Source organism: Hippopotamus amphibius, chromosome 10 (assembly GCF_030028045.1).
Source record: "Hippopotamus amphibius kiboko isolate mHipAmp2 chromosome 10, mHipAmp2.hap2, whole genome shotgun sequence".
Taxonomy (NCBI): domain Eukaryota; kingdom Metazoa; phylum Chordata; class Mammalia; order Artiodactyla; family Hippopotamidae; genus Hippopotamus; species Hippopotamus amphibius.
The window spans coordinates 58,849,095-58,876,408 of NC_080195.1; the positions used below are offsets into that span (position 1 = coordinate 58,849,095).

A 27,314-nucleotide genomic window follows, 5' to 3' on the forward strand; every position below is an offset into this window, starting at 1 on the left:
TAGATGAAATCATCAAGGGAGTAAGTGTGGATAAAGAAGAAACAAGGTCCAAAAACTGAGCCCTTGGTTACTGTAGATGATGAAAAGGAACCAACATGGAGATAGCGAAGGAGAAGCTAGTGAGGTGGGAGGAAAGCCAGGAAAATATAGTGTCATAAAGGCTGAGGAAAGAAAACGTTCCAGGGAAGAGGGAATAAATCACGCCAGATGTTCCCAAGAGGTCAATTAAGATGAGAACTGCGAATTTACCACTGGATTCAGCAGAGTGGAAGTCAGTGATTGTAACGAGCACATTGTATGCAATTCTGTAAATAGCCTTGTGCACCCTGTGGAGCCACCAAGGGCTCTGCAGTATTATTGTGCCAGTTGGTGTTAGTAGTAGACGGTTGTAGCACAGACCAAGCCGTAAGCATGCTTACTTTCTCTGGCTCTGTCAGGTAAAGTGTCTGCTGCTTTAGAAGTGCAGAATTAGCTCCCTCATATTCATTATCTTCAGTCAGAACAAAAGCAAAAACCCAGGTTTTGAATAATACTGTGAAGTAATATGTAATTTGGTTTAGGAAATTATTTTGAACTTGATTAATCTTCTGTTGCTTTTTATGACAGAATATGAAGAGAGTGGATTGCTGGAAACAGATGAGGTTTGTAAATCGAGTTTTCTTTAGTTAATTTTTAATGAGTAAACTTGAGTGTGAGCGTTCTTAATATCTTGATCTATCAAATGAGTTTTTATATGTGTACATTGTTTATAGCATATAACATTTTAGCTTTGAATTTTGTTATATCTGCTGTTGAATAAAAAATACATAGGATGGGAAAAATAGATTTCCTAAAACACCACATTCATAGTGATTTTAATGGTTGTAAATTTTTCTCCACTATTACCAGGCTACTCTAGATACAAGGAAAATAGTAGAAGCTTGTAAAGCTAAAACTGATGCTGGAGGTGAAGATGCTATTTTGCAAACCAGAACTTATGACCTTTACATCACTTATGATAAATATTACCAGACACCACGACTATGGTTGTTTGGATATGATGAGGTAAAACTAAAGAAAAACATTTTAATGTAAATATTTTAAATTTTTGGGTTGAATTCTTTTGTCATTAGGTCCATGGACATATATTTTTGCCTTTTAAATTTTACAAATCATTTGTTTTATGATTTTTTGATTTATGTTGAGTTCGATTCTTACTTTGTGGAAATTGAATTATTCAGTGTGACAGCAACACTGCTAAGAGTTAAACAGAAATAATGTTACATTTATTTCTTGGTCTTTGAGATTATTGCTTCAAAATGTGAGGAAAATTGAATTTGCTCTGTTTTAATTTTTTAAAAATAAATTTATTTATTTATTGGATTTATTTTTTTAATTGACTGTGTTGGGTCCTTGTTGCTGCACACTGGCTTTCTCCAGCTGCAGGGAGTGGGGGCTACTCTTCACTGTAGTGTGTGGGCTCCTCATTGTGGTGGCTTCTCTTGTTGCAGAGCACAGGCTCTAGGCACGTGGGCTTCAGTAGTTGTGGCACATGGGCTGAATAGTTGTGGCTCACGGGCTCAATAGTTGTGGCTCGCAGGCTCTAGAGCACAGGCTCAATAGTTGTGGTGCACGGGCTTAGCTGCTTGGCGGCATGTACCGTCTTCCTGGGGCAGGGCTTGAACCCATGTCCCCTGCATTGGCAGGCAGATTCTTAACCACTGTGCCACCTAGAAATTTCCTGTATTAAATTTTGTTTGGGATAATATCTATTGGATATATAGGCATTTACAGAATGATGATATTGCATGTGGTTTTTTTGCCCTTAAGAATTTCACTTAATTGAATTACAGGATAACTGGAATAAAATTAACTTATTAACCTGTCTTTCCAGTGGTTTAAATGGGAAAGAAGAAAATAAAACAAAATAGGCCTAAAAGATGTTATAAATTTATAAAATGTTTTGGTAGCCATGAACCTACCTTTTTTGTGGGATCTTTTCTGTATTAGATGGTGGCTGATGTCACGCAGCCTTGATGGACAGACTCTCTCCTCCCTTCCTACTTGGTATAAACTTTGCCCAAAATAATCTGGTGATTCTGTATAGTATAGAATTTGAAATTGCAAGTGATGTGGGAGGTGGGGATAAATATAAACACTGAAGTTTAGGCCTAAAAGTTTTTAAATAGTAACTTCAAGGCATTTTTTATGGTTTCAGCAACGGCAGCCTTTAACGGTTGAGCACATGTATGAAGACATCAGTCAAGATCATGTGAAGAAAACAGTGACCATTGAAAATCACCCTCATCTTCCACCACCTCCTATGTGTTCAGTTCACCCATGCAGGTGTGTGTGTATGTGTGTGCGCGTGTGTGTGTGTGCATGTTTTGCATTCTTCATGGATTTACTACTTGGGAGTGTGTGTAAACATAGTACCCGAACAGAAAAAATTTACTTAATAAATAAAATTCTCTTTTGTCTTCCTTAGAAATGTTTTTGTGCTTAAATAATATATGACCAAAAAAAAGCTTACCAATTTCTAAGTTTAAATTCATTAAGAATATTTTTTTATTCTTTATGTGTGTTTAGTTACAGTATAAATCTGTGATTTTACTCCTGTTATTCCAAGAATACTTTTGAAGACCCTTTTTAGATTAAAAAATGCTAATCATTTAGACATGGTTTGCTCTCTTGTGATATATCTTTCTGCAAATGTGGAATGTGAAGTTAACTTTGTGCTTTTTCTAGGTGATCTGTTTATCTCCTTTTATTGGTCAGTGAAGGGAGATGTATGCAGAATTTCTCTTCTCCTTTACTTTTCAATTGAGGTTTTTAGCCGTACCAAATCGAGTACATTTTATAATTTGAGATTTCTTTGTATCAGTGTGTTTTCACAGAGCCAAATAAGTGAAACGGAGTCTATATACATGATCTGTTTAGTTTCCTTTAAAAAAAAGTTACATGCTAATTTCTTTCAGTTAGTTATTTCTAATGGGTAACTTCTACAAATCACTGAGAAATTCTGATAATATTTTTCAGATGAAAACTCTGATATTCCGTTGACTAATTAGATGCAAGTCTAGTTTTAAATCCTTTAATATTTTCTTCTCATAGAAAAAAGTCTAGTTCATTTTTCAAGCTTGTTTATGTCGAGTGTTAATAATGCTAACTATGAAAAGTATTTCAAGAATCATTAGTTTTACATTATCTAATCTAAAAGGTTTTCATTTTTGAGAATTATTTTTTTGGTTCTTATGGTTTGAGAGTCAAACTGAGGCAGGTCTCTTTCTGAAGTGTAAACCTTACTCAGTGGGGAAAAGAGGTGAGTAATTTAACTGGTAATTAATGTTAAACATTTTAATAAATGACTGCATTATGAAATATAATGTAAATAAGGCAAAAAAAAAGCTGGGGGCCTGTAAAAGGAGACTGCAAGGGCATTTTAGTCCTTGCCATTGGCTGCCTCAGGTTATATCTTCATACTCTCAGGGTCAACACACTTACTCTCACCTTCTAAGTTGACTACCTCTTTCATGAAGATTGTACTCATAAAAATTAAGTGGTGTTATTTCAGCCAGGATATGTGTGTATAAAGGTTCATTTCTTTTGTACGATGCCCTTTTTCTCAATTAAAATGCTCAAGCAACTACTTTGATATCACCCTTTTCTATAGCATAGGAGATTCACCAGTTGGCCACAGAAGGATTTGTGGAAAACTTCAGATAAATATCCTTCTTTATTTAAAGCCCCCCCCCCCCCCAATTTTCTAAATAGAATTAGATAATTTTAACCTGAAAAAAATATATATAAACTTCTTAACTCTGACCAGTTGGCTTTTCTTTAACTCAGTTTTGGCTTGTTCTCAGTTAAATATTTAAACAGTCAAAATCACAGCATTGTAAATATCTCTGTGGGTTTTTTTGACCAGCTGTAACCATGTAGCTTTTTTGCATTTGCCTAGTTGAATTCTTTTTTGTGTCTCAAAGCAGAAAGCCCTTACTCTGCATTTATGCCCTGGAATGATTTCCCTTTCTCTGATTTTTCTGCCCTACCCACCTTGCACCCCCGTAATAGGAAAGCTAACTAGTCCCATTGTGTTCATTTGTGACTGCCATGGCTGCAATAAAACTGTCTGCACGACTCAACCATCTGGCTTGTTGGGGAGTAGGGAGGAGAATATTTTACAATAGTACTGTTATATATTTAAATTAATTCACCGACGGTAATAATGTAGGTTTCTTCACAAACAAAAACTTGCTTTTCCTACCTTGATCCATTTGATCTGTACTAAACGATTTGTTCTTTTGCTTTAGGCATGCTGAGGTGATGAAGAAAATCATCGAGACTGTTGCGGAAGGAGGGGGAGAGCTCGGTGTTCACATGTATCCTTACCTGTGTATGTGGCTATGGCAAATTGCTTCTGGGGTTTTTTCCCCCCCTTTTTGGGAAATTTAGTATAAACTTAACAGCACAGTAGTGCAACTTATTTTAGTTCCTCATATCTGGAAGTCTTAGTGGGAGTCTTGAATTTATTTAGCAAATGTTACACTGTGATAGTTCTGGCCTTGTTCAGTTGATTGGCAGATGTCCCTGTGTGCACCAGTTCATTTCAGAACAATAAATACTTCCAGGTAGCAGCTTGCCAAGTGCTCTTATTGGCTGAGGAGGCAATGGCTGAGAGTACGCAATTCTGTAACTCTTGATGGAAAAGAAGCTGCAATCTGAAAGCGCTGAATCTGTTGATGAAAGATGAGTAAGCTGAGAATTTAGAGAATAATGCATGAGTATCTTTTCCGCATGGAAAGATCTTTCCATAAGTATATTTCTAATTTAACACGTTATCAAAAATGTACTTTCCTATCAGGTAAAAGTAAAGTTGGATATTGTCAGCTTGAGGTCTCTTTGAAGCAAAGAAAGAATTCAGATTAAACAAATTGGTTAATTGAAAACTAAAGCAATGAAATCTATTTCAGGTAGTCTTAAAATATAGTATCTTCATTTTTCACCAGATAGGAGCACCACTTTATTTTTCTGGAGACAGGAGGAATTAAGTAAACTACTGGATCCTGAAATACATGTACCCTAGCATGGATTCATCAAAAGCAGTCAAAGTCAATGATTTAAATACGAAATAGCTTGAATTAGTTTGATGCTAGATTGTTATCTGACTTGGTGGTTCATGCCACTCAGTGTTAGATGTAGACTGAAGGGTCACCACTGTCTTGACACTACAGGTAACGTAAGCATTGCTAATAGAAGGTGTCCCTCAGAGAAACATTGGGCTAATTTGATATTGAAACAAACCAAGAGCTTTTGCTCCGAACCAGATTTACTCTTGAAATCCTATTATGAATAAAGACTATTCCAGTATAGTATATGACAAGTACACATACTAACCAAGAATCAGTCCTTAGGAAGGGTTTTTACTTATTTTTTGTTCTTTTGCCTCAGTTTTTATATTCTTCACACTGTCTCGTTTTCTAGCATACTCTAGCAAACTTATAGGCAGTAAAAAGTCCACCCCCACTCATTTAAACATGTACAACCTTGTGCTTATTTTTACATTAAAAGATTTGGGCTGATATGAAGTTGTACTCATTAAGAAGTCTTATGCAGGGACTTCCCTGGTGGCGCAGTGATTAAGAATCCGCCTGCCAATGCAGGGGACACGGGTTCAGTCCCTGGTCTGGGAAGATCCCACATGCCACAGAGCAACTAAGCCCCTGCACCACAACTACTAAGCCTGTGCTCTAGAGCCTGCAAGCCACAACTACTGCAGCCCGCCTGCCGCAACTACTGAAGCCCAGGCACCTAGAGCCCATGCACCACAATGAAGAGTAGCCCCTACTTGCCCCAACTAGAGAAAGCCCACGCGCAGCAAGAAAGACCCAATGCAGCCATAAACAAACAAACAAACAAATAAATAAATGTATTTAAAAAGAAAAAAAAGAAGTCTTATGCAAGTATTAAATGGGGATGGGTCAGGCGTTCTTATAGAGAGCCTCATGTTCAATGGACACCAACTTGCATGAATGAATTTTTTTAATATACTTAAGATTTTGTCTTCCATATTTTTCCTGAGGAGTTATTGCTTGATAAAATGGATATTTACAGTGTTAGCTTAAATCATAGAACTATTTACCAATCTGTTTTCCTTAGCTAAAGACCTTTAGGTATCTTCTAATTTTCTTGAAATTTGTACAAGCTGTCATTCCAACAATAGAATATGACTACACAAGACACTTCACAATGTAACAGAGAGAGCATAGAAACTGTCCTAATTATTGGTTCTGATTTTTAAAGAATTAACCCATAGATGTGACTGTTGACCCTATCTACCAGTATGTACAATTTCTCTAATAAAGAGACATGTTTATGCATTAAATAAAAAAGTTCCACTACCAGCCTTATTTGTTTAATAAAAATGAGTGTAAAGACCATTTTTCTTGCTTCTTATCAAAAGGTGATAATAGCATTTTCCTTAAATAATAATTCTGTAAGTGTAGAAGTATCTCATACAGAATGATGATAAGAGTATTTTTGGTTCACATTTATGAGGAATGTATTTAAAGGTATAATAATATGAGAGCTGGGGCTAGAAAACACTGCATGCTAGACTCACCTTCTTCCTTTTGTTTTCCCTCTCTGATGGTCTCCCTGAGTCTCCTATCTGCTAATAGTTAATATTGATGAAATACGTAAACTGTGTGCTAGGACATACATTAAGTGCTGTTACTTATTTTGTTTCTTTGATTGTTTTATGAAGTTGATATCACCAAAGTTATTTTTTTTTATTAAGGATTCAGGAATATTTTTCCTGTAGTGATTGCCTGATAGAATATTAGAATTTAAAGGGGTCCTTTTCTTGTATCACTTCAGTTTATAGATCTGGGTCTGGGAGTTCAGAAAGGGTAAGTGTCTTCTACTCAGGCACACTTACTGAGAGCCAAGGAGTTGAACCCAGCCCCTTTGAGGACTCCTTTTACATTCTCTTGGAACCTCTACATCGCCCTCGTCCTGCAGCTACCGGGAGTGGCTAACCCTGCCTCTAAGGAACCTGAGTTTCTTGGTTTCTTGTTTTATTTCTCATCATTAGAGAATACTCTCCTTACCTTCAGTGCCCCTTTATTTTTACCCCTTTTCCAATTGTAACCCAATTTTTGTGTTTTAAGGAAATCTCCATAATGAAAATAATGACTTGATAGAGTTAATTAAGGTGGTGTTGATATGGCATAATAGGGAGATATGAAAGTGGGTGTCGTCCTCTAACACACATCAGATAGCCTGCTTGCTCATGCAGGCAGCAAACTACTCTTCTGGCTTAATTTAAATTAATCTTCCAAACTGGTCTTACGAAATACTCTGGTTTTGAATACCTTCCCTCTAAATAATATGTAGTAATAGATATTATCACATTGGCAACATTTTTCTCCCAGGTAAGTCTTGTTTACAGTATAGATATTCTCAAATCTTTTTTTTTTTTTTTAAACCAGCAGTCTTATTTATCTCAATCACCACTAGATGGCATAAATCAGAAGTTGTTTTGTTTTGTTTTCCCCAGTAGAAATCTTTATGTGGATGCCTAATATATAAAACAAAAGTGGACGTGTTAATGGTATAAATGTGTTTTTTTGAGTTCAGATTTCTAGCATTCATTAAGAAAATGGGGGTTGGTTTGATGAACAATGAAGTTTTAATGAGTTTAGAATTGGGATTCAGATTACACACAACAATCTTACAAGTCTTGCTGCATCTAGTTTATTTTTTATATTCGCTTCGTGGCATTTTTAAACATCCAGTTTGCATAAGTAGTAGCAGATGGTAATAGTTTTTTCTTTTTTTTTTTCTAACTTTTTATTTTGAAATAGTATTAGATTTACAGAAGAATTGCAAGCCCTATACACCCTTCACCTGGCTTCCTTTAATGTTAATATCTTACATAACCATGATACATCTATCAAAACTAAGAAATTAACATTCATACAATACTACAAAACCACAGATTTTTTTGAGCTGTTTGCATTTTATTTTTGTTCTTGCCTCTTTTTATTGAAGTATAGTTGATTTACAATATTATATTAGTTTCAGGTATACCACATGGTGATTCAGTATTTTTATAGGTTATACTCTAATTAAAGTTATTATAATAGATTGGCTATATTTCCTGTGCTGTACAGTATATCCCTGTAGCTTATTTATTTCATACATAGGAGTTTGTATGAATCCTCTACCCCTTACTTGCCCCTCTGCCCTTCCCTCTCTCTTCTGGTAACCCCTAGTTCTCCATATCTGTTGTTTTATTATATTCATTCTTTTTAAAAATTAAAAAAAATTAAATTCCACATGTAAGTCGTACATAGTATTTGTCTTTCTCTGACTTATTTCATTTAGCATAATATCCTCCAGGTCCATCTGTGTTATTGCAAATGACAAAATTTCATTCTTTTTTATGGCTGAGTAGTATTCCATTGTGTATATATACCACATCCTCTTTAGTTTTTTGGGAAACCTCCATACTGTTTCCCACAGTGGCTACACCAGTTTATATACCCACAACAGTGTGGGAGAGTTCCCTTTTCTCCACAGCCTTGCCAGCATTTGTTGTGTTCTTTTTGATGATAGCCATTCTGACAGGTGTGAAGTGATATTTCATTGTGGTTTTGGTTTGCATTTCCCTGATGATTAGTGGTATTGAACATGTTTTCATGTGCCTGTTGGCCATCTGCATTCCTCTTCAGAAGAATGTCTATTCAGTTTCTCTACTCCTTTTTAAACTGGGTTGTTTATTTTTTTGATATTGAGTTGTATGGGATATTTGTATATATTAGAAATTAACCCCTTATCAGTCATATCATTTGCAAATATTTTCTCCTGTTTGGTAGGTTGTCTTTTCATTTTGATGATGGTTTCGTTTGTGGTACAGCCATGTTAGAGAGGAATCTAGTAAGTAGTACCTGGTCGTATTAAGTATGTCTCCTTAGAATCAATTATTTTGCTGAAGTGGCTAACAGGGAAACACTTAACATTTATCAGTTATTAAAGGATATGATGGGCACTTCCCTGGTGGCACAGTTATTAAGAATTTGCCTGCCAGTGCAGGGGACATGGGTTCAATCCCTGGACTGGGACTATCCCACATGATGTGGAGCAACTAAGCCCATGCACCACAACTACTGAGCCTGTGCTCTAGAGCCCACAAGCCACACCTACTGAGCCCTCATGCCACAACTACTGAAGCCCATGTGCCTAGAGCCTTGTGCTCCGCAGCAAGAGAAACCACCACAATGCAGAAACCACCACAATGCCCATGCGCTGCAATGAAGAGGTGCCCTCGCTCACAACTAGAGAAAGCCCGTGCACAACAACGAAGACCCAATGCAGCCAATAAATAAATAAAAATGAATGTTAAAAAAATTAAAGGATATGATGAAGGGTACAGATGAACAGCTAGATGAAGGGTGAGGTCTGGAAAGGTCCTGGGTGCAGAAGCTTCTGTTGCTGTGGAGTTGGGGTGCATCACCCTCTCAGTAGATGTTCACCAGCCTTTTATAGAGGATGCCTCACATAGGCATGATTGATGATTAACTCAGTTTCTAGCCCTTCTTCCCTCTCTGGAGGATGCTGAGGTGGGGCTGAAAATTGTAAGCTTCTAATCATGGCTTGGTCTTTCTGGTTATGAGCCCCAATTCAAGAGCCCACCCAGAATTACCTTGCCAGAACAAAAGATGTTCTTAGTGCTCTTATCACTTAGAAATTTTTTTTAAAGGATTTTAGGAGCCCTGTGTCAGGAACTGGGGACAGAGACCAAAATATATATTTATTAGTATATTACAGGGAACACATAGGAGGATGCTCATTGCTGTTTTGTTTGGTGACAGGCATTGGAAGCAATCTGACGATTAATCATTGGTAGGGATACTAGGTACTATACAGCAACTATATGTAATAGATACACACGAAACAACACGGATAGATCTTAAACATTGTAAATTTTAAAAATCAGTTATTTCTTTTGTAGTTTCCTCTATTTTCCATTTTTATTTGGTTATCCTGTTTGACATCTCAAATAGAACTTATCTAACCCAAAACAGTGATTTTATATTCACTGCCAAACAGCAACTACCACAACCCAACTGCTAACAATAAAAACCCATTCAGTTCTTCCAGTTTTCCCCACTCAGTTGACGTCACTACCACCCACCCAGTTGCTGAGCCAAAACCCCTGGAGTCATCCTCTTTCTCTCTGTCCACCCCTTGCCTGCTAATGCACATCACATCTCTCAGCAGCACGTCCTGTCCTCTATTTCCATGGCACATCCTGGCACCTGGGATTCTGTGTGTTGAATCAGCAACTCACAAGATGTTAATGCGGGAGACTGACCCATGGATCACACTTTGAGAAACCCTAAGAAACACTCTTGCTCTTAGTTGAGTAAACTTTTCCTTTTTGATAAATTTTGGGGCTTCTTAAGAGGCAAAAATTAGAGGAAGATGTTTTGGGGGAGGTTTTTAAAACAAAAGTCACTTTTGTGATTCCATTGTTAATGGTGAATCAACTGGTCTCAAAAGGTAATTTAATACCTTTCCAGATTTATCTCCCAGTACAGCTGATAGCATGGAAGTTTATATTTAGGGAAGAGGAAGGAACTAAGACCTGTTTCTAGAACCAGTATTTAACTCCCAGTTCCCTTTAGTTGTGTGACCTTGATTCTGAAACTCCAGATTCCTCACCTACAAAGAGAGGATAACATAGTCTAGCCATAAGAGTTGTTGGAGGGTTGAAGGAGGTGATCATTTTGAAGCACTTAGCACTGTGCTTTACCTTTATGCTGCTGCTAGTGTGATGGCAGTGATAACAATTGCTACCACTCTGGAACGTCTGGTTTTGAGGCCAGAATGATCACGTCCAGCAGAGGGCAGTGGAACAGCACAAGACTAAACATCTAAGCATTCTGCATATGGCAGGTATCAAAAATTACTTCTCCCATTTTCTCTTGGGCTTTTTTTTTATTTTAATGGGGGAGGGAGGTGGATGATATTGGTCAGCCTCCTTCATGTTTGAGATCTTCACCCCTTCCTTTATTGAAGAACAATGTGGCATCCAGTTTACCCAGTGTTTGCTTGCAGTTATTTGCAGTTTCAATCACCTGACATCTTCCCTTGTCCTTCGTACCTACCTTTCTAAAATGAGAGGAATGGGTTAATTTTTTTTGTTTTATTGATGTATGATTGATAAAATTATAATGTATTTAAAGTATATGAGATGATTTGATATATGAATAATTTGTAAAGGATTCTCAGTTGAAACAACACATCCATCACCTCACATATTTACCTTTTTTTTTTTTTTTGGGTGAAGATGCGTAAGATTTATTTTCTCACCTAAATTTAAGCTGCACAATGCAGTGTCATCAACTGTCGTCACCACGCTATACTTAGATCCTCATACCTTATTCGTTTTATAACTGGAAATTTATACACCCCAACCTCTCCCCTTTTCTCCCGGGCCCTGGAAACTACCATTCTACTTCTTCTTTCTATGAGTTTGCCTTTTTTTTTTTTTTTTTTAAGATTCCACATATAAAGGATAATGAGGTATTTGTCTTCTATCTGGCTTCTTATTCCTGGTGAAATGATCTCCTAATTAATTCATGTTGTTGGAAATGACAGGATTTCCTATTTTTTTTAGACAGTAATATTGCAGTGTATGTATTAACAGTAGTCAAGGAGAGACCACAATGCAGGTGAGACACCTGTGAAAGGAGAAAGAGAAGAAAGCAGACTTGGAGAGAAAGAGCCTGCAGTGCATCTCCAAGAAAGTCTCAGATTAATGGGGATCCAGGAGTGCAGATTGCCAATTAGAGAAGCACCCATTTGCCAGGAATGTCCTGGTTCTACTGCTGTGCCCAGATCCCAAAGGTGAGGCAGCTGAAAGCCATCAGCTTATTACATTCCTTGCAGGAGGCTCTCTCCAGAAGGGAAATCTGAGTGGCATGCCTCTATGACAACCACAGTGAGCACATTTTGAAGATGCTAAAGAAATTTGTTATTATTCCGCTTGATACTGCTGCTGCTATAACTATCACTACTGAGACCAAATTTGTTCATTCACTAAGTAGAGATCAAAAAGGAGGAGGCCTCTGCTGGGTTAGACACCAGTGGACTCCAGAATTCCAATCCCCATACACCACATTTTCTTTATCCATTCATCCTTCGAAGGGCACTTGGGTTGTTTCAAAATCTTGGCTATTGTGAATAATACTGCAACAAATATGGGAGTACAGATATCTCCTTGAGACAATGAGTTTATTTCCTTTGGATATATGCCAAGAAATGGAATTGCTGGATTACACGGTAGTTTATTTAATGTATTGAGGAATCTCCATTCTGTTTTCCATAGTGGCTGTACCAGTTTACATTCCCCAACAGTGTACAAGTGTTTCCTTTTCTCTGTATCTTCACCATCATTTGTTGTCTCTGGTCTTTTTGATAATAGCCATCCTAACAGATGTGAGATGATACCTCTTTGTGGCTTTGATTTGCATTTCCCTGATGTTTAGTGATGTTGAGCATCTTTTCATGTACCTGTTAGCAATTTGGATGTCTTCTTTGGAAAAATATCCATTCAGGTACTTTGCTCATTTTTTAACTGGGTTGTGTTTTTGTTTTTGTTCTGTTTTTTTGCTATTGAATTGTATCAGTGGTGATAATGGGCATCCTTGTCTTGTTCCTAATCTTAGAGGAAATATTTTCATCTTTTTGTCATTGAGTATGATGTTAGGTGTGGGCTTATCCACAGATGGCTTTCATTATGTTGGATACCTTCTATCTGTACCTAATTTGTTGAGAGTTTTTATCATGGAAGGATGTTGAATTTCATCAAATGCTTTTTCTGCGTATATTGTGATTTTTATCCTTCATTTTTGTTAATGTGATTTAACATGTGTGTAACATATTTATTGATTTGCATATATTGAAACATCCAAGAATAAATCCCACTTGATCATGGTGTATGATTCCTTTAATGTATTGTTGAAATTGGTTTGCTAATATTTTTTGAGGATTTTGGCATCTATGTTTATTGGGAATATTGCCCTATAATATTCTTTTCTCGTAGTGTTCTTGTCTGGTTTTGATATCAGGATATTGCTGGCCTTGTAAAGTAAGTTTGGAAGTGTTCCTTCCTCTTCAAATTTTTGGAAGACTTTGAGAAGGATTGGTGTTAATTCTTCTTTAAATGTTTGGTAGAATTCACTACTGAAACTGGACAGTCCTGGATTTTTCTTTGTTAGGAGGATTTGGTTATTTCAATCACCTTACACATTGTTTTGTTCAGATTTTGTTTCTTCATGATTCAATGTTGGTAGTTTGTGTGTTTCAAGTAATTCATCCATTTCTTCTATTTTATCTGATTTGTTGGCATATAATCATTCATAGTAGTTTCCTGTGATCCTTAGTATTTCTGTTATCAGTAGTAGTGTCTCTTTTATTTCAGATTCTATATCTTCTCTCTTTTTTTTGTTAGTCTAGCTAAAGTTTCTTTGGTCTTTGCTAGTGTCTTCTAGTCTCTCTCTCTTTTTTTTTTTTCTGCTCTGATCTTTATTTCCTTCCTTTTGTTAAATTTGGGCTTAGTTCTTCTTTTTCTAGTTCCTTGAGGTGTAAAGTTAGGTTGTTTATTTGTGCTCTTCTTCTTAATGTAGCCATTTATCACTAAAAGATTTCTTTTTTTTTATTGCTTTTTCTGCATCCCATAGTTTTTGGTGTGCTGTGTTTTCATTTTTGTTTGTCTGGAGGTACTTTTAAACTTTTCTTCTGATTTTATCTTTGACCCAATCTTTGTTCAAGAGTGTGTTGTTTAATTTCCATGTATTTGTGAATTTTCCAGTTTCCTTGCCTGTTATTGATCTAGTTTTATTCTCAGGGTTATAAAACATACTTGGAATGATTTCAGATTTCTTAAATTTGTTGACTTGTTTTGTGACCTAACATGATCTCTCCTGGGGAATGTGTTCCATATGCACTTGAGAAGGATGTGTATTCTTTTGTTGTTGTGTAGAAAATCCTGTTTATGAACTCTCATTGATCTATAGTGTTCAAGTCAGCTGTTTATTGATTTTCTGGTTCGCTGTTCTATCCATTATTGTAGGCAGGATATTGAAGTCCCCTACTGTTATTATATTGCTGTCAATTTCTGCCTTCAGATCTGTCAGTATTTGCTTTATTTTTTTAATCTTTTTAAATTAATTAATTTGTTTAAATTAATTAATTTTTTATTTATTGGCCACATTGAGTCTTTGTTGCTTTCTGTAGTTGTGGAGAGCAGGGGCTACTATTTGGCGCTGTGCATGGGCTTCTCATTGTGGTGGCTCCTATTCTTGCAGAGCACGGGCTGTAGGTGCAAGGGCTTCAGCAGTTGTGGCACACAGGCTCAATAGCTGTGGCTCACGGCCTCTAGAGCACAGGCTCAGTAGTTGTGGCACACAGGCTTAGTTGCTCCCCGGCATGTGGGATCTTCCCAGACCAGGGTTCGAACCTGTGTCCCCTGCATTGGCAGACAGATTCTTAAACACTGTGCCTCCAGGGAAGCCCAGTATTTGCTTTATATGCTCTGATGTTGAGTGTATTATGTACTTATAATTTTTATATCTTCCAGTTGAATTAATTCTTTTATTATTATATAATGACCTTCTTTGTCTCTAGAGACAGATTTAGACCTAAAGTATATTCTGTCTGATAGTGACCCCTGCTTCCTCTGATTACCATTTGTATGAAATATCTTTTTCCATTTCTTCACTTTCAGTCTACATGTATGATTATTTTTTATTTACTTTTTAATATTTATGGCTCCATTGGGCCTTAGTTGCAGCACGAGGAATCTTTCATTGCAGCACACGGGCTCTTCTTCGCCACATACTCACTTCTCTCTAGTTGTGGCATGCGGACTCTCTAGTTGTGGCATGTGGGCTCCAGAGCACATGGGTTCTGTAGTTGTGGTGCACAGGCTCCAAAGCATTTGGGCTCTGTAGTTGTGGCACACAGGCTTAGTTGCCACACAACATGTGGAATCTTAGCTCCCGGATCATGGATCAAACCCGTGTCCCCTGCATTGGAAGGTGGATTCTTGACCACTGGACCACCAGGGAAGTCCCTGTATCTTTAAAAGCAAATCTCTGTAGAGAGTATATTGATAGATCTTGGTCTTTTACAGGATGTGGAGAAAAGGGAATGAACTGTTGGTGGGAATGCAAATTGATAACAGGGACTATGGAGAACAATATGAAAATTCCTTTAAAAAACTAAAAATAGAGCTACCATATGACCCAGCAATCCCACTGTTGGGCATATATTCAGTGCATATATCCTCCAATAAAGATGTATTAAAAAAATTAATGTAATGTTTTCTTTTTCTTTAAGAACTTTTTATTGAAATAGAATTGAAATTGACATACAATAAACTGCATATATTTAAAGTGTACAATTTGCTATTTCTTTTCTTATTGGTAATGTGCATATGGTAATTCCAGTCTCCCAATTCATCCCTCCCACCGCCCCCGCTTTCCCCACTTGGTGTTCATATGTTTGTTCTCTACATCTGTGTCTATATTTCTGCCTTGCAAACTGGTTGACTTGTACCATTTTTCTATATTCCACATATATGTGTTTATATACGATATTTGTTTTTCTCTTTCTGACTCACTTCACTCTGTATGACAGTCTCTAGGTCCATCCATGTCTCTACAAATGTCCCAATTTCGTTCCTTTTTATGGCTAAGTAATAGTCCATTGTATATATGTACCACATCTTCTTTATCCATTCATCTGTTGATGGACATTTAGGTTGCTTCCATGTCCTGGTTATTGTAAATAGTGCTACAATGAACACTGGAGTGCATGTGTCTTTTTGAATTATGGTGTTCTCTGGGTATATGCCCAGTAGTGGGATTGCTGGGTCATATGGTAACTTTATTTTTAACTTTTCAAGGAACCTCCATACTGTTCTACGTAGTGGCTGTATCAGTTTACATTCCTACCAACAGTGCAAGAGATTCCATTTTCTCCACACCCTCTCCAGCATTTACTGTTTGTAGATTTTCTGATGATGCCCATTCTAATCGGTGTGAAGTGATACCTCATTGTAGTTTTGAGTTGCATTTATCTAATAATTAGTGATGTTGAGCAGTTTTCATGTGCCTCTTGGCCATTTGTATGTCTTCTTTGGAGAAATGTCTATTTAGGTTTTCTGCCCATTTTTTGATTGGGGTGCTTGTTTTTTTGATATTGAGCTGCATGAACTGTTTATATATTTTGGGGATTAATCCTTTGTGTGTTGATTTGTTTGCAAATATTTTCTCCCATTCTGAGGGTTGTCTTTTCGTCTTGCTTATAATTTCCTTTGCTGTGCAGAAGCTTTAAAGTTTCATAGGTCCCACTTATTTATTTTTGTTTTTATTTCCATGACTCTAAGGAGGTGGATCAAAAAAAATCTTGCTGTGATTTATGTCGAAGAGTGTTCTTTCTATGTTTTCCTCTAGGATTTTTGTAGTGTCTGGCCTTACATTTAGGCCTTTAATCCATTTTGAGTTTATTTTTGTATGTGGTGTTAGGGAGTGTTCTAATTTCACTCTTTTACATGTAGCTGTCCAGTTTTCCCAGCACCACTTATTGAAGAGGCTGCCTTTTCTCCATTGTATATCCTTGCCTCCTTTGTCATAGATTAGTTGTCCATAGTTTATCTCTGGGCTTTCTATCCTTTTCCATTGATCTATACTTCTGTTTTTGTGCCAGTACCATATTGTCTTGATTACTGTAGCTTTGTAGTATAGTCTGAAGTCAGGGAGTATGATTCCTCCAGCTCCATTTTTTTCCCTCAAGATTGCTTTGGCTATTTGGGGATTTTTGTGTCTCCATAAAATTTTAGGAGTTTTTGTTCTAGTTCTGGAAAAAATGCCATTGGTAATTTAATAGGGATTGCATTGAATCTGTAGATTGCTTTGGGTAGTATAGTCATTTTCACAATGTTGATTCTTCCAATCCAAGAACATGATACATCTCTCCATCTGTTTGTGTTGTTTTTGATTTCTTTCATGAGTGTCTTGTAGTTTTCTGAGTGCAGGTCTTTTACCTCCTTAGGTAGGTTTATTCCTAGGTATTTTATTCTTTTTTGTTGCAACGGTGAATGGGATTGTTTCCTTAATTTCTCTTTCTGATCTTTCGTTGTTAGTGTATAGAAATGCAAGAGATTTCTGTGTGTTAATTTTGTATCCTGCAAATTTACCAAATTCATTGATTAGCTCAAGTAGTTTTCTGGTGGCATCTCTAGGATTTTCTATGTATAGTATCATGTCATCTGTGAACAGTGACAGTTGAACTTCTTTTCCAATTTGGATTGCTTTTATTTATTTTTCTTCTCTAATTGCTGTGGCAAGGACTTCCAAAAGTATGTTGAATAGTAGTGGCGAGAGTGGACATCCTTGTCTTGTTCCTGATCTTAGAGGCAGTGCTTCCAGTTTTTCACTATTGAGAATGCTGTTTGCTTTGTCATATATGGCCTTTATTATGTTGAGGTTGGTTCCCTCTGTGCCCACCTTCTGGAGAGTTTTTATATAAATGGGTGTTGAATTTTGTCAAAAGCTTTTTCTGCCTTTATTGCGATGATCATATGGTTTTTATTCTTCAGTTTGTTAATATGGTGTATCACGTTGATTGATTTGCGTATATTGAAGAATCCTTGCATCCCTGGGATAAACCCCACTTGATCATGGTGTGTGATCCTTTTAATGTGTTGTTGGATTCTGTTTGGTAGTATTTTGCTGAGGATTTTTTTATCTAAATTCATCACTAATATTGGTCTTTAATTTTCTTTTTTTGTAGTATCTTTGTCTGGTTTTGGTATCAGGGTGATGCTGACCTCATAGAATGAGTTTGGGAGTGTTCCTTCCTCTGAAAATTTTTGGAAGAGTTTGAGAAGGATGGGTATTAGCTCTTCTCTAAATGTTTGTTAAAATTCACCTGTGAAGCCATCTGGTCCTGGACTTTTGCTGTTAAAAGATTTTTAATCACAATTTCAATTTCATTACTTGTGATTGGTCTGTTCATATTTTCTGTTTCTTGGAAGTCAGTCTTGGAAGGTTATACCTTTCTAAGAATCTGTCCATTTCATCCAGGTTGTCCATTTTATTGCATATAGTTGCCTGTAGTAGTCTCTTATGGTGCTTTTTATTTCTGTGGTGTCTGTTGTAACTTCTCCTGTTTCATTTCTAATTTTATTGATTTGAGTCCTCTCCCTCTTTTTCTTGATGAGTCTTGCTAGAGGTTTATCAATTTTATTTATCTTCTCAAAGAACCAGCTTTTAGTTTTCTTGATTTTTGCTATTGTTTTCTGTGTTTCTATTTCATTTATTCTGCTCTGATCTTTATGATTTCTCTCCTTCTACTAACTTTGGTTTTTGTTCTTCTTTCTCTAGTTCCTTTAGGTGTAAGGTTAGATTGTTTATTTGGGATTTTTCTTGTTTCTTGAGGTAGGATTGTATTGCTATAAACTTCCCTCTTAGAACTGCTTTTGCTGCATCCCTTAGGTTTTGGATCGTTGTGTTTTTGTTGTCATTTGTCTGTAGGTGTTTTTTTATTTCCTCTTTGATTTCTTCAGTGGTGTCTTGGTTGTTTAGTAGTGTATTGTTTAGCCTTCATGTGTTTGTGTTTTTTACAGTTTTTTTTTCCTATAATTGATTTCTAATCTCATAGCGTTGTGGTCGGAAAAGATGCTTGATGCAATTTTAATTTTCTTAAATTTACCAGTGCTTGATTTGTGACCCAAAATGTGGTCTATCCTGGAGAATGTTCCAAGTGCACTTGAGAAGAACGTGTAATCTGCTGTTTTTGGGTGTATTGTCCTATAGATATCTATTAAGTCTAGCTGTGTTTCCTTATTAAAGCTTGTGTTTCCTTATTAATTTTCTGTCTGGATGATCTGTCCATTGGTATAAGTGGGATGTTAAAGTCACCCACTATGATTGTGTTGCTGTCGATTTCCTATTTCATAGTTGTTAGCATTTGCCTTATGTATTTAGGTGCTCCTATATTGGGTGCATATATATTTATAATTGTTATATCCTCTTCTTGGATTGATCCCTTGATCTTTATGTAGTGTCCTTTCTTGTCTCTTGTAACACTTGTTATTTTAAAGTCTATTTTATCTGATATGAGTATTGCTACTCCAGCTTTCTTTAAAAAATTTAATGTAATGTTTTTCTTTCCTAGACATGAAAATTTTACTTCCTGTCTCCCTTGTAATTAAGTGTGTCTGAGTAATAGTTCTTATCAATGAGATATGAGATGTAGCAGTAAAAGGTCCCTCAGAAGTCTTCAGTCTCTCCTCTCCTCTTGTACTCTGATGATGAAACTGTGAATGGAGAAAGCCTGAACTGTTGAGTTACCACTGGAGGAGTGGTGCCCTATAGTTTCACCAAGCAGATACTTGAAAAGTGGGAAGCAAACTTTGTTCAACACTGAGATTTGGGAGTTTTTTGTTAGTGTATAAAAAATCTATTCTGATTAAAATAAAGGGAGTTGGAATTTGTTATTTCTTTTCTTTTTAAAATTTTTTTTGTTATTTCTTTTATTTGTAAGGGGGTTGGAATTTGAACCCAGATTTATTAAACTCTGAAAGCCATGGTTTTTGTAATACTTATTCTGTTTCCCCAAGGGCACAGGAATTGGGGTGGTTATAGGAGGAGTGCATAGACATCTTTCATTAGCCAGAGGAGTTGGGCTTGATATGTATATTAAGAATCTAGTAAGTACTAGTTGAGTATATTTTTTACACTACAGAAATTGGGCTTTTTATCTGCTCTGTGTACTTCTAATTACTAACTACACATCAACTGTACACTGAAAAAAAAAAATCATTCGTGTATTGGTCTTTGTTTTTAATACAGGTCACCTGACCTGAGTAGGTATTGCTGTTAATGGCTGTTACTGGACCCTGCAACACTGGTTTGCAAAATTTTGAGTGTAAGTATATACATGCATTTTTAGTGCCTAGACACTAAAGAGCTGTGGTGTACAATATGGTAGCCACTAGCCATACATGGCTATTTAAATTTAAATGAATTAAACAAATTAGAAATTCAGTTCCTTAGTTGCACTAGCCACATTTCAAAAGCTTAATAGTTCATTTCTGACTAAGTAGCTTCCATATTGGACAATGCAGATTATGGGACATTTTCACTGTCTCAGAAAGTTCAGGTGGACAGTGCTACTGTAGAACTCCTATCAGTTTTCAAAGGAGTCTGTGACTGCAAAAAGGTTAAAAACCATTTAATTAATATAGGTGGTTGTCTCACAGTATATAAATATACTCTTGTCCCTAAGAGGTGCTATGCCTGTGTTAGTGATGACGCTGGGGTATGAAATATAAAGTCCCAAAGCATAATCCCCCGATCCCCTCAGGTTGTGGTAAAGAGGAGTTAGAGGCTTTCTATGTGGGGGAATCTCAGTCACTTTTTATGATGTTTGCGTGGGAGAAATTAAGGAAGGGCATTATATTAGTGTACTTGGGCTGCCATAACAAAATATCACAGCCTGGGTGTCTTAAACAACAGAAATTTCGTTTCTCACTGTCCATGACCAAGAAGCTGGCAGAGTCTGTTTCTGGTGAGGACTCTTCTTGGCTTGCAGAGGGCCACCTTCTCACTGTGTCCACACAGGGCCTTTCCTCTGTGGTGCACAGAGACAGCAGGAGAGAGAGAGAAGGAAATCTCTTCCTCTTCTTATAAGGACACCAGCCCTATCAGACTGAGGCCTCTTCCTTATGACGTCACTTAATCTTTATTGCCTCATTATAGGTCCTATCTCAAAACACAATCACACTGGGGTTAGGGCTTTAACATGAATTTGGAAGGCAGGGGAATAGGGTGGACACAGTTCAGTCCAAACAGGCATTTTCTAGAGATATGCATCACAATTCCTATAGCAAATGGCAGGAAACAGGTAATTTCTTCAAAGAAAAAGTGCTACAGGGACACCGCATAAAGAAAACCTTAGTAGTGTTAGCCTGGGGTAGGGAAGGCTTTTGACGGAAATGAGTCTTTCTCATTCACTTATATCTTTGAGAAAGAGTTACTGAACATCTACTGTATGCCTCACATTATGTTTGGCATTTGGAGCATGTAAGATGAATAGGATATAATAAATGCCATGCACTGTGTCAAGTCAGCTGGCAGATGTGGAAATGCACACACTCAAATCTTGCAAGGTGATGGTAGCCTGGAACCCTGAGCTACTGGGTCATGGATCCTGTTGTGTAAGCTGGGATCTGTGGTTCAGGGTTACTGTTTTGGTTTAGATATCCTGTGATTTCTATGTGCTACAATTAGAGATAATTAGAGATTAGCTCAGAATAGTTTTTCAGAACATCTAACCTCCTAGAGGCTTGCTTTTTTCTGATTAGCCTTCCAGCCTCAACACACAGTCATACACTTCACAATATTAGAAAAGAGTGTGGGGAAGGCTCCCAGGATAAGAAAACCTTTCTCACTTGGGCAAGGAAGTGAATATGGGCAGAATGATAATTTAGTCAGGGCTTTCAGTGTCAACTAATATTTAAGGACAATACGTTCTCGACTTTAGGGCAAATTTAATTCCCTTACTTTACAAACCAGGGGATGTAAACCCAGTGAAATTAAAAGACTTGCCTAATGACAGAGCCTGAAATAGCATCAATATCGTGACTCAGTTCCTCTTAGTGCTACTCAGGTGTGCTGGTGTTCATTTTGTACTCACAATGTAAGTACAGAAATCAAAAGTAAGCCCACGGAAAATTTTACAGCAATTTGACATTCCCATAACATCCAAGTACTTGATCATTTTTCTATTAATTAACTTTTATTGATTTTACGAAAGTATTGATGACAACAAATTGGAAGGAAGAAAACTGGTCTTTCACCACAGTTATGTTGTAAAGCACTGCTCTAAAGCATGCCTACTCTCAGGTAGTACCTGGCGGAGTGGGTAGGTTGATTTAATCCACGTCTGGGGGCAGCCTAAGCACTGGGAGACTGGCATACCCCGGAGAACAGCGCTGGGTTTCTGCCCTGCTCCATCCTGCTCTCCATGCGTTTCCTGCCCACACCAAACGTGGGTATTTCCCAAGGGCCCATCATTGATTCCCTTCTTTTCTTTCTCTGCACTCCCTTGAGTTCTCATTTACTCTCTCAGGGTCAAATTTATAGACCTGTCTCCCAAAACTGTTTCCTGCCTCAGCCCCCTCTCTGACTCCAGTCTCTCATTTCCATTGTTCTGTTCCTCCTAGTCAACTTGCTTCAAGTTTATAAAAGCACAAAATTCTCTCCGCCCCAACCCAATCACAGCTGTTTCCAATCACTCAAGCTCTGACCTTCAGTTTTCCTTACTCCCTTCCAGTTTCCCAATGCCCTATCTAATCATTCATCATCATTCATCACAAACCCATTTTGATTCTTCCTTCAGAATATTTCTGGCACCTCTCTCTCTTTTCACTTCCTCCGCCACCATGGTAGTTCAGTTCTTTGACTGCCGTGGCCTCCTTGCTGGTCTCCCTGCTTCCACATGCCCTTCTTTTAGCATATCCTTTAGGCATCCTAAAAAGCTGTTTTAGGTGGTAGAACTTTCTCCCATTTAAAAACCTTCAATGACTGACTGTAAGATAAATTCCAATTTTTTTTAATTAATTTATTTTATTGGCTGTGTTGGGTCTTTTTTGCTGTGCGTGGGCTTTCTTTAGTTGCAGAGAGCGGGGGCTACTCTTCGTTGTGGTGCGTGGGCTCCTCATTGCTGTGGCTTCTCTTGTTGCAGAGCACGGGCTCTAGGTGCAGGGGCTTCAGTAGTTGCAGCACATGGGCTCAATAGTTGTGGCTCACGGACTCTAAAGTGCAGGCTCAATAGTTGTGGCGCACTGGCCCTGTTGCTCCGCGGCATGTGGGATCTTCCTGGGGCAGGGATCGAACCCGTGTCCTCTGCATTGACAGGCAGATTCCTAACCACTGCGCCACCTAGGAAGCCCAAATTCCAAATATTTAATGATAAAGGCCCTGTCCAATTTCCTAGTCCCAATCCATCTTTCCAGCCTTGCTCTCACTCCTGCATCGCATACCTTCTGCTTCCAGATAAGTGGAATCTCCTACTGTGTTTTAAGACACTCCTTACATTTTCTATATTGCATTTCTGTTCAAGCTATTCCCTCAGGCTAGCATGTTCTCCCTCTCATCTCTGCCCACTAAATGCCACTCGTCCTTTAAAGACCAGCTCAGATCTTACTCTCCTCACTTTCTATCAGCACTGTCGGACGTGATATTTCTTTCTACTGAACTGTAGAATTTTGATTGTGCCTCCATTGTGGTACTTATTTTGTACTGTTTTGCATCATAGTACAATGATGCAACAGCTATGTACTATGCAACATGGTACGTAGTTATTTGTATACATGTAAAATCTTTCCTAGATTATCTGCTCCATAGGGATGGCGTTCATATATTTTATGCATGTAACTGGTATGCTGAATTAACATGACACATGGATTATAATCAAAACATAACTTTATTTTTATCTTTCACCATTCCTTCAAACTTTATTAAGTAGCAGCAGTCTTCCCCTTATGTTGGGTAAAGTTCCAGCAAGCCCATGGCTGTTCTGATCTTTCTTTAGTAACAGATTGTCCAAGAATCATTTTTGCAAGCTGAGTCATAATTCAGTAATCACTATGCCCAATCTAATGTGGAAGACAAAACCCTTGAATTGACTTTAAGCTTCCTCTCTTGGCCTTGCTAGAATGAGCATGCTGTCTGTTCTCTTCCTGCTCACTTTGTTCCTCACATTTGATTGATTTTAACAAATTGCCGTTATCCATTTTTATGCTTATTTGTCTCATCTTTGGCCGATAGGAGTCTCTTCAAGTTGGCTTTGAATCTTTTTGTGTAACCCTAGTAATCTTTCATAGCTTCCTTGCTCTTTTTTTGACAAGATGTTCCAGGTTTATTTTGTCCATTTCCTGCCCCAAGTCCTGAATCAACCATTTCTCCAAGAGGCCCTGGTTTTTGGTTGCTGGTTTTGTTTGTTTTTAAGTGGGAAATGTTATGTCAAGACTATAATTAGGATGCTAGAAATGCTCACTGCTACTGGGTTGGTCACTGTTTCTAGTCCTCTTCAGTGGGTAGAGCTTGGAAAGATCTTCCCTCCCTCTCTCTCTTTCTTCCTTCTTCCATCTTCCCTCCCTCCCTCGTCCTTTCTTTCTTTCTTTCTTTCTTTCTTTCTTTCTTTCTTTCTTTCTTTCTTTCTTTCTTTCTTTCTTTCTTTCTTTCTTTCTTTTCTTCCTTCCTTCCTTCCTTCCTTCCTTCCTTCCTTCCTTCCTTCCTTTCTTTCTTTTTCTTTCTTTCTCTTTCTTTCTCTATCCATCTATCTCCTAGCTCTGTGCTTTTGTATATACATATTTTAGGATAAAATACTTTATACTTCCAATTAAAATTTAGGAATGCTGCTGAGTCTTGGACCTCTATATTACACCTGTATTTCCTTCTTGTCACAGAAACTCTTATTCTCAGAGACATAGGGATTGGAAGAATTAGATTATCCTACACTTACTGGCTCACTTTATCCCATATTACACACATAATAGTCTTAGAATAACTATTTTTTATTTCAGAAACTTTTTTTTTTTTTTTTTTTTTGGTGGCTCACTGGCTCCTTAGTTGTGGCCTGCAAACTCTTAGTTGCGGCAGGCATGTGGGATCTAGTTCCCTGACCAGGGATTGAACCCTGGCCCCCTGGACTGGGAGCGAGGAGTCTTATCCACTACGCCACCAGGGAAGTCCCCAGAAAATTTTTTAAATGATATTTTTTAGATTTTCTCTTGCTCTGATTTTTCTCCACCAGAAATTTATATTAACTGTATAGTGGATCTTTTTTGACCTACTTTCAATACTGTTACTTTCTCTCAAATCCTTTTTTACCTATTCATTTCTTTTGAATTTAAAAACTTGTATAATTTTCACCTTCTATTTTATTAAATCATTATCTGTTGTGCTCATTCACCCTTGTGTTCCTTCTTGTTCAGTCTTTGTTTCTAAAATAAATTTCTTTTATTTCTAATTCTTTTCTGAATTGTCGTCTCATTTTGAGTTTTTCTGATCGAAATTATGTTGTTCTTTCATGTCTTGTATTATTTAATTTCCTTTAGTTCTTTTTACATCTGTTCTGTGAACACATCTTTCTGGCATGCTTTCCTTGTTGGTAGGGAAGTTATTCTGTTCTTTATTCTCTCTTCTTATAATAACTTTCTATGGGATTTGACCTCGATACTTTCCTGTTTCTTAATTAGTTTTTCCAAATTTTTAGAAGGACTGATGATTCAGGGTAGCTTTTCTAACTGCAGAGAGCTCTGTTGTCTGTTTTTTGCTTTCCTTTTATAGAGTTCAGAAATATTGTGGCTCACTCTTTGAACTCTGTTTTCCTCCCCCACCTTCATATGACCCCTTTCTTCTCTTCACCTTTAGCACCTCTGTCACCTACCCTGATGCCACTCCTAGTAGTCACTGCTTAGTGTGGGGCCCTGTCCTGGGACAGAGCCATGTGGCTAAGTTTTGAAAGTTCACAGAGACTATGCTTCTCCAGCCCTCTGACAGCAGGCTCTTGTGATTACCTGCTAACGGAGTGGGCACACCCTTCCAGTTTCACTCGGCCAACCGTATGCCCCAGTGAGTTCCTTGGCTATTTTGGGGTCCTACTGTTCTCAGGTCTGTCATGCCCCATAGCACCCCTCTGCTTCCTCCTGCACAGAGCTTATGCTATGCAGATGTATGCCTGTGCGTAGTTTGTCCTTATTTGTGGTGTGTGGAGCAGTTTGTTACCTGGGTTTTTTTGGTTTGTTGCTTTGGGTTTTTTTGTAAATGTTAGGTGTTTTTGGTTTTGCTATATAGTTGCTCTGTTTGTTTCGATGTAGAAATTTGGAAAGATTCCAAAACCATGCTGCCACCACCCCCATCTTCCCAAAAGAAACGATGAATACTTGAATTATGTTGAAAACATAAAACTTTCTAAAATTTATTCTGTTTCTTTTAATAAATTTCTTTCAAAGGGAGGCAGTCCCTTTGATTTTTCAAAGTTGTCTTCCTTTTTTAAAAAAGAGTGTTAAAAAAATGGTGGCTTGCTTTTTGAACTTTGTGTCCCTCCTCTATCTTTCTATGAACATTTTCTTACATTGAAACAATATCTTTACATAGCCTATGATTTTTATCTTCTCTCCCTCCCTCCCTTCCTTCCTCTCTTAAACCAAAACAAAAACTAATAAAAGGACTGACCATGTTTTCTATTATTGGCTTATATTTAGGAAGAACCTCATCGGGTGGTGTCCGAGCCCTCACCACTTTGGTGCATTTTGCTGACACCTGCTCTTCTTTGCTTACGGGGCTTTCCCTAGCCACCAGAGCCTGCTTCATTCACCCCAGTAGCAGGCTAGACGTGCTAATACCCTTCTTGAGAGTAGTCTTCAAGTAATGACTGATGAGAATAAATGTATGTAGTAGACAAAAAAAAAAAAAAACCCGCTCAAAGAGGTCCACATCCTAATCCCCCCAATCTACAAATTTGTTACCTTACAGAGCACAATTTATTCTGCAGATGAGATGAAATCACTGATCTTGAGATGGGAGATTATTCTGGATTATTTGGTTGGGCCCAGTCTTATCGCATAAGTCCTTAAAAATGGAAGCAGAAAGTCAAAATTCCAGGGAAGTTTGAAGATGCTATGCTGCTGGCTTTGAAGATGGAGGAAGGGGTCACCAGCCAAGGAGGGCAGGTGGCCTCTCAGAGGTGAAAAGGCAAGGAAATGAATTCTTCCCCTAGAGCTTCCAGATACAGCCCTGCTGTCACCTTGATTTTGGGCTTTTGACCTCCAAAACTGTAAGATAACAAAGTGTGTTCTTTTAAGCCACCATGTTTGTGGCAATTGGTTACTAATAAAATGGTTAAATGTGCCAGCTTCCTCAGTCCTTGAGTGGGATGACTCTGAGGCATATGTTTTGTGTTGTCTTTCACAATTCCTGAAGGTGGGGATTAAGTGCCTTATCTACAGTGGTAATTTTCTAGAAAACAAACCACTTATTTTCTTCCTTCCCATTTCTAACTTTTTCACTCCCATACTGTGTTGGAAACACCTCCAAAAAAACTGCTTACACTCAAGTCCTTGAATTGGGATTTGCTTTTGGGAAAACGAAATCTAAAATAGAGCTTGAGATGGTTTTGGTGAGAGACTGATGTAGGTACTTGTTTAAATTCTTCAAGTTTGGATTGAAGAAGAGAGTTCTATA

At 37.6% G+C, this 27,314-nt stretch overlaps 1 protein-coding gene across 2 annotated transcripts in view; it reads left to right on the plus strand.

Moving 5' to 3' along the window:
* The window catches only part of ATG3 (autophagy related 3), a 49,430-nt gene extending 22,477 nt beyond the window's left edge, over positions 1-26,953 (plus strand). The window contains exons 8-12 of one of the 2 annotated variants that reach the window (XM_057696339.1): positions 607-641; positions 889-1,044; positions 2,198-2,325; positions 4,293-4,361; positions 26,720-26,953. In XM_057696339.1, the coding sequence (XP_057552322.1) occupies positions 607-641; positions 889-1,044; positions 2,198-2,325; positions 4,293-4,361; positions 26,720-26,768 (437 nt within the window). In that variant the 3' untranslated portion in view covers positions 26,769-26,953. Of the gene's footprint in view, positions 1-606; positions 642-888; positions 1,045-2,197; positions 2,326-4,292; positions 4,362-6,152; positions 6,405-26,719 lie in introns of those variants that run through there. The other variant, XM_057696338.1, reaches the window with a different exon arrangement.
* The last annotated feature ends 361 nt before the right edge of the window (positions 26,954-27,314 follow it).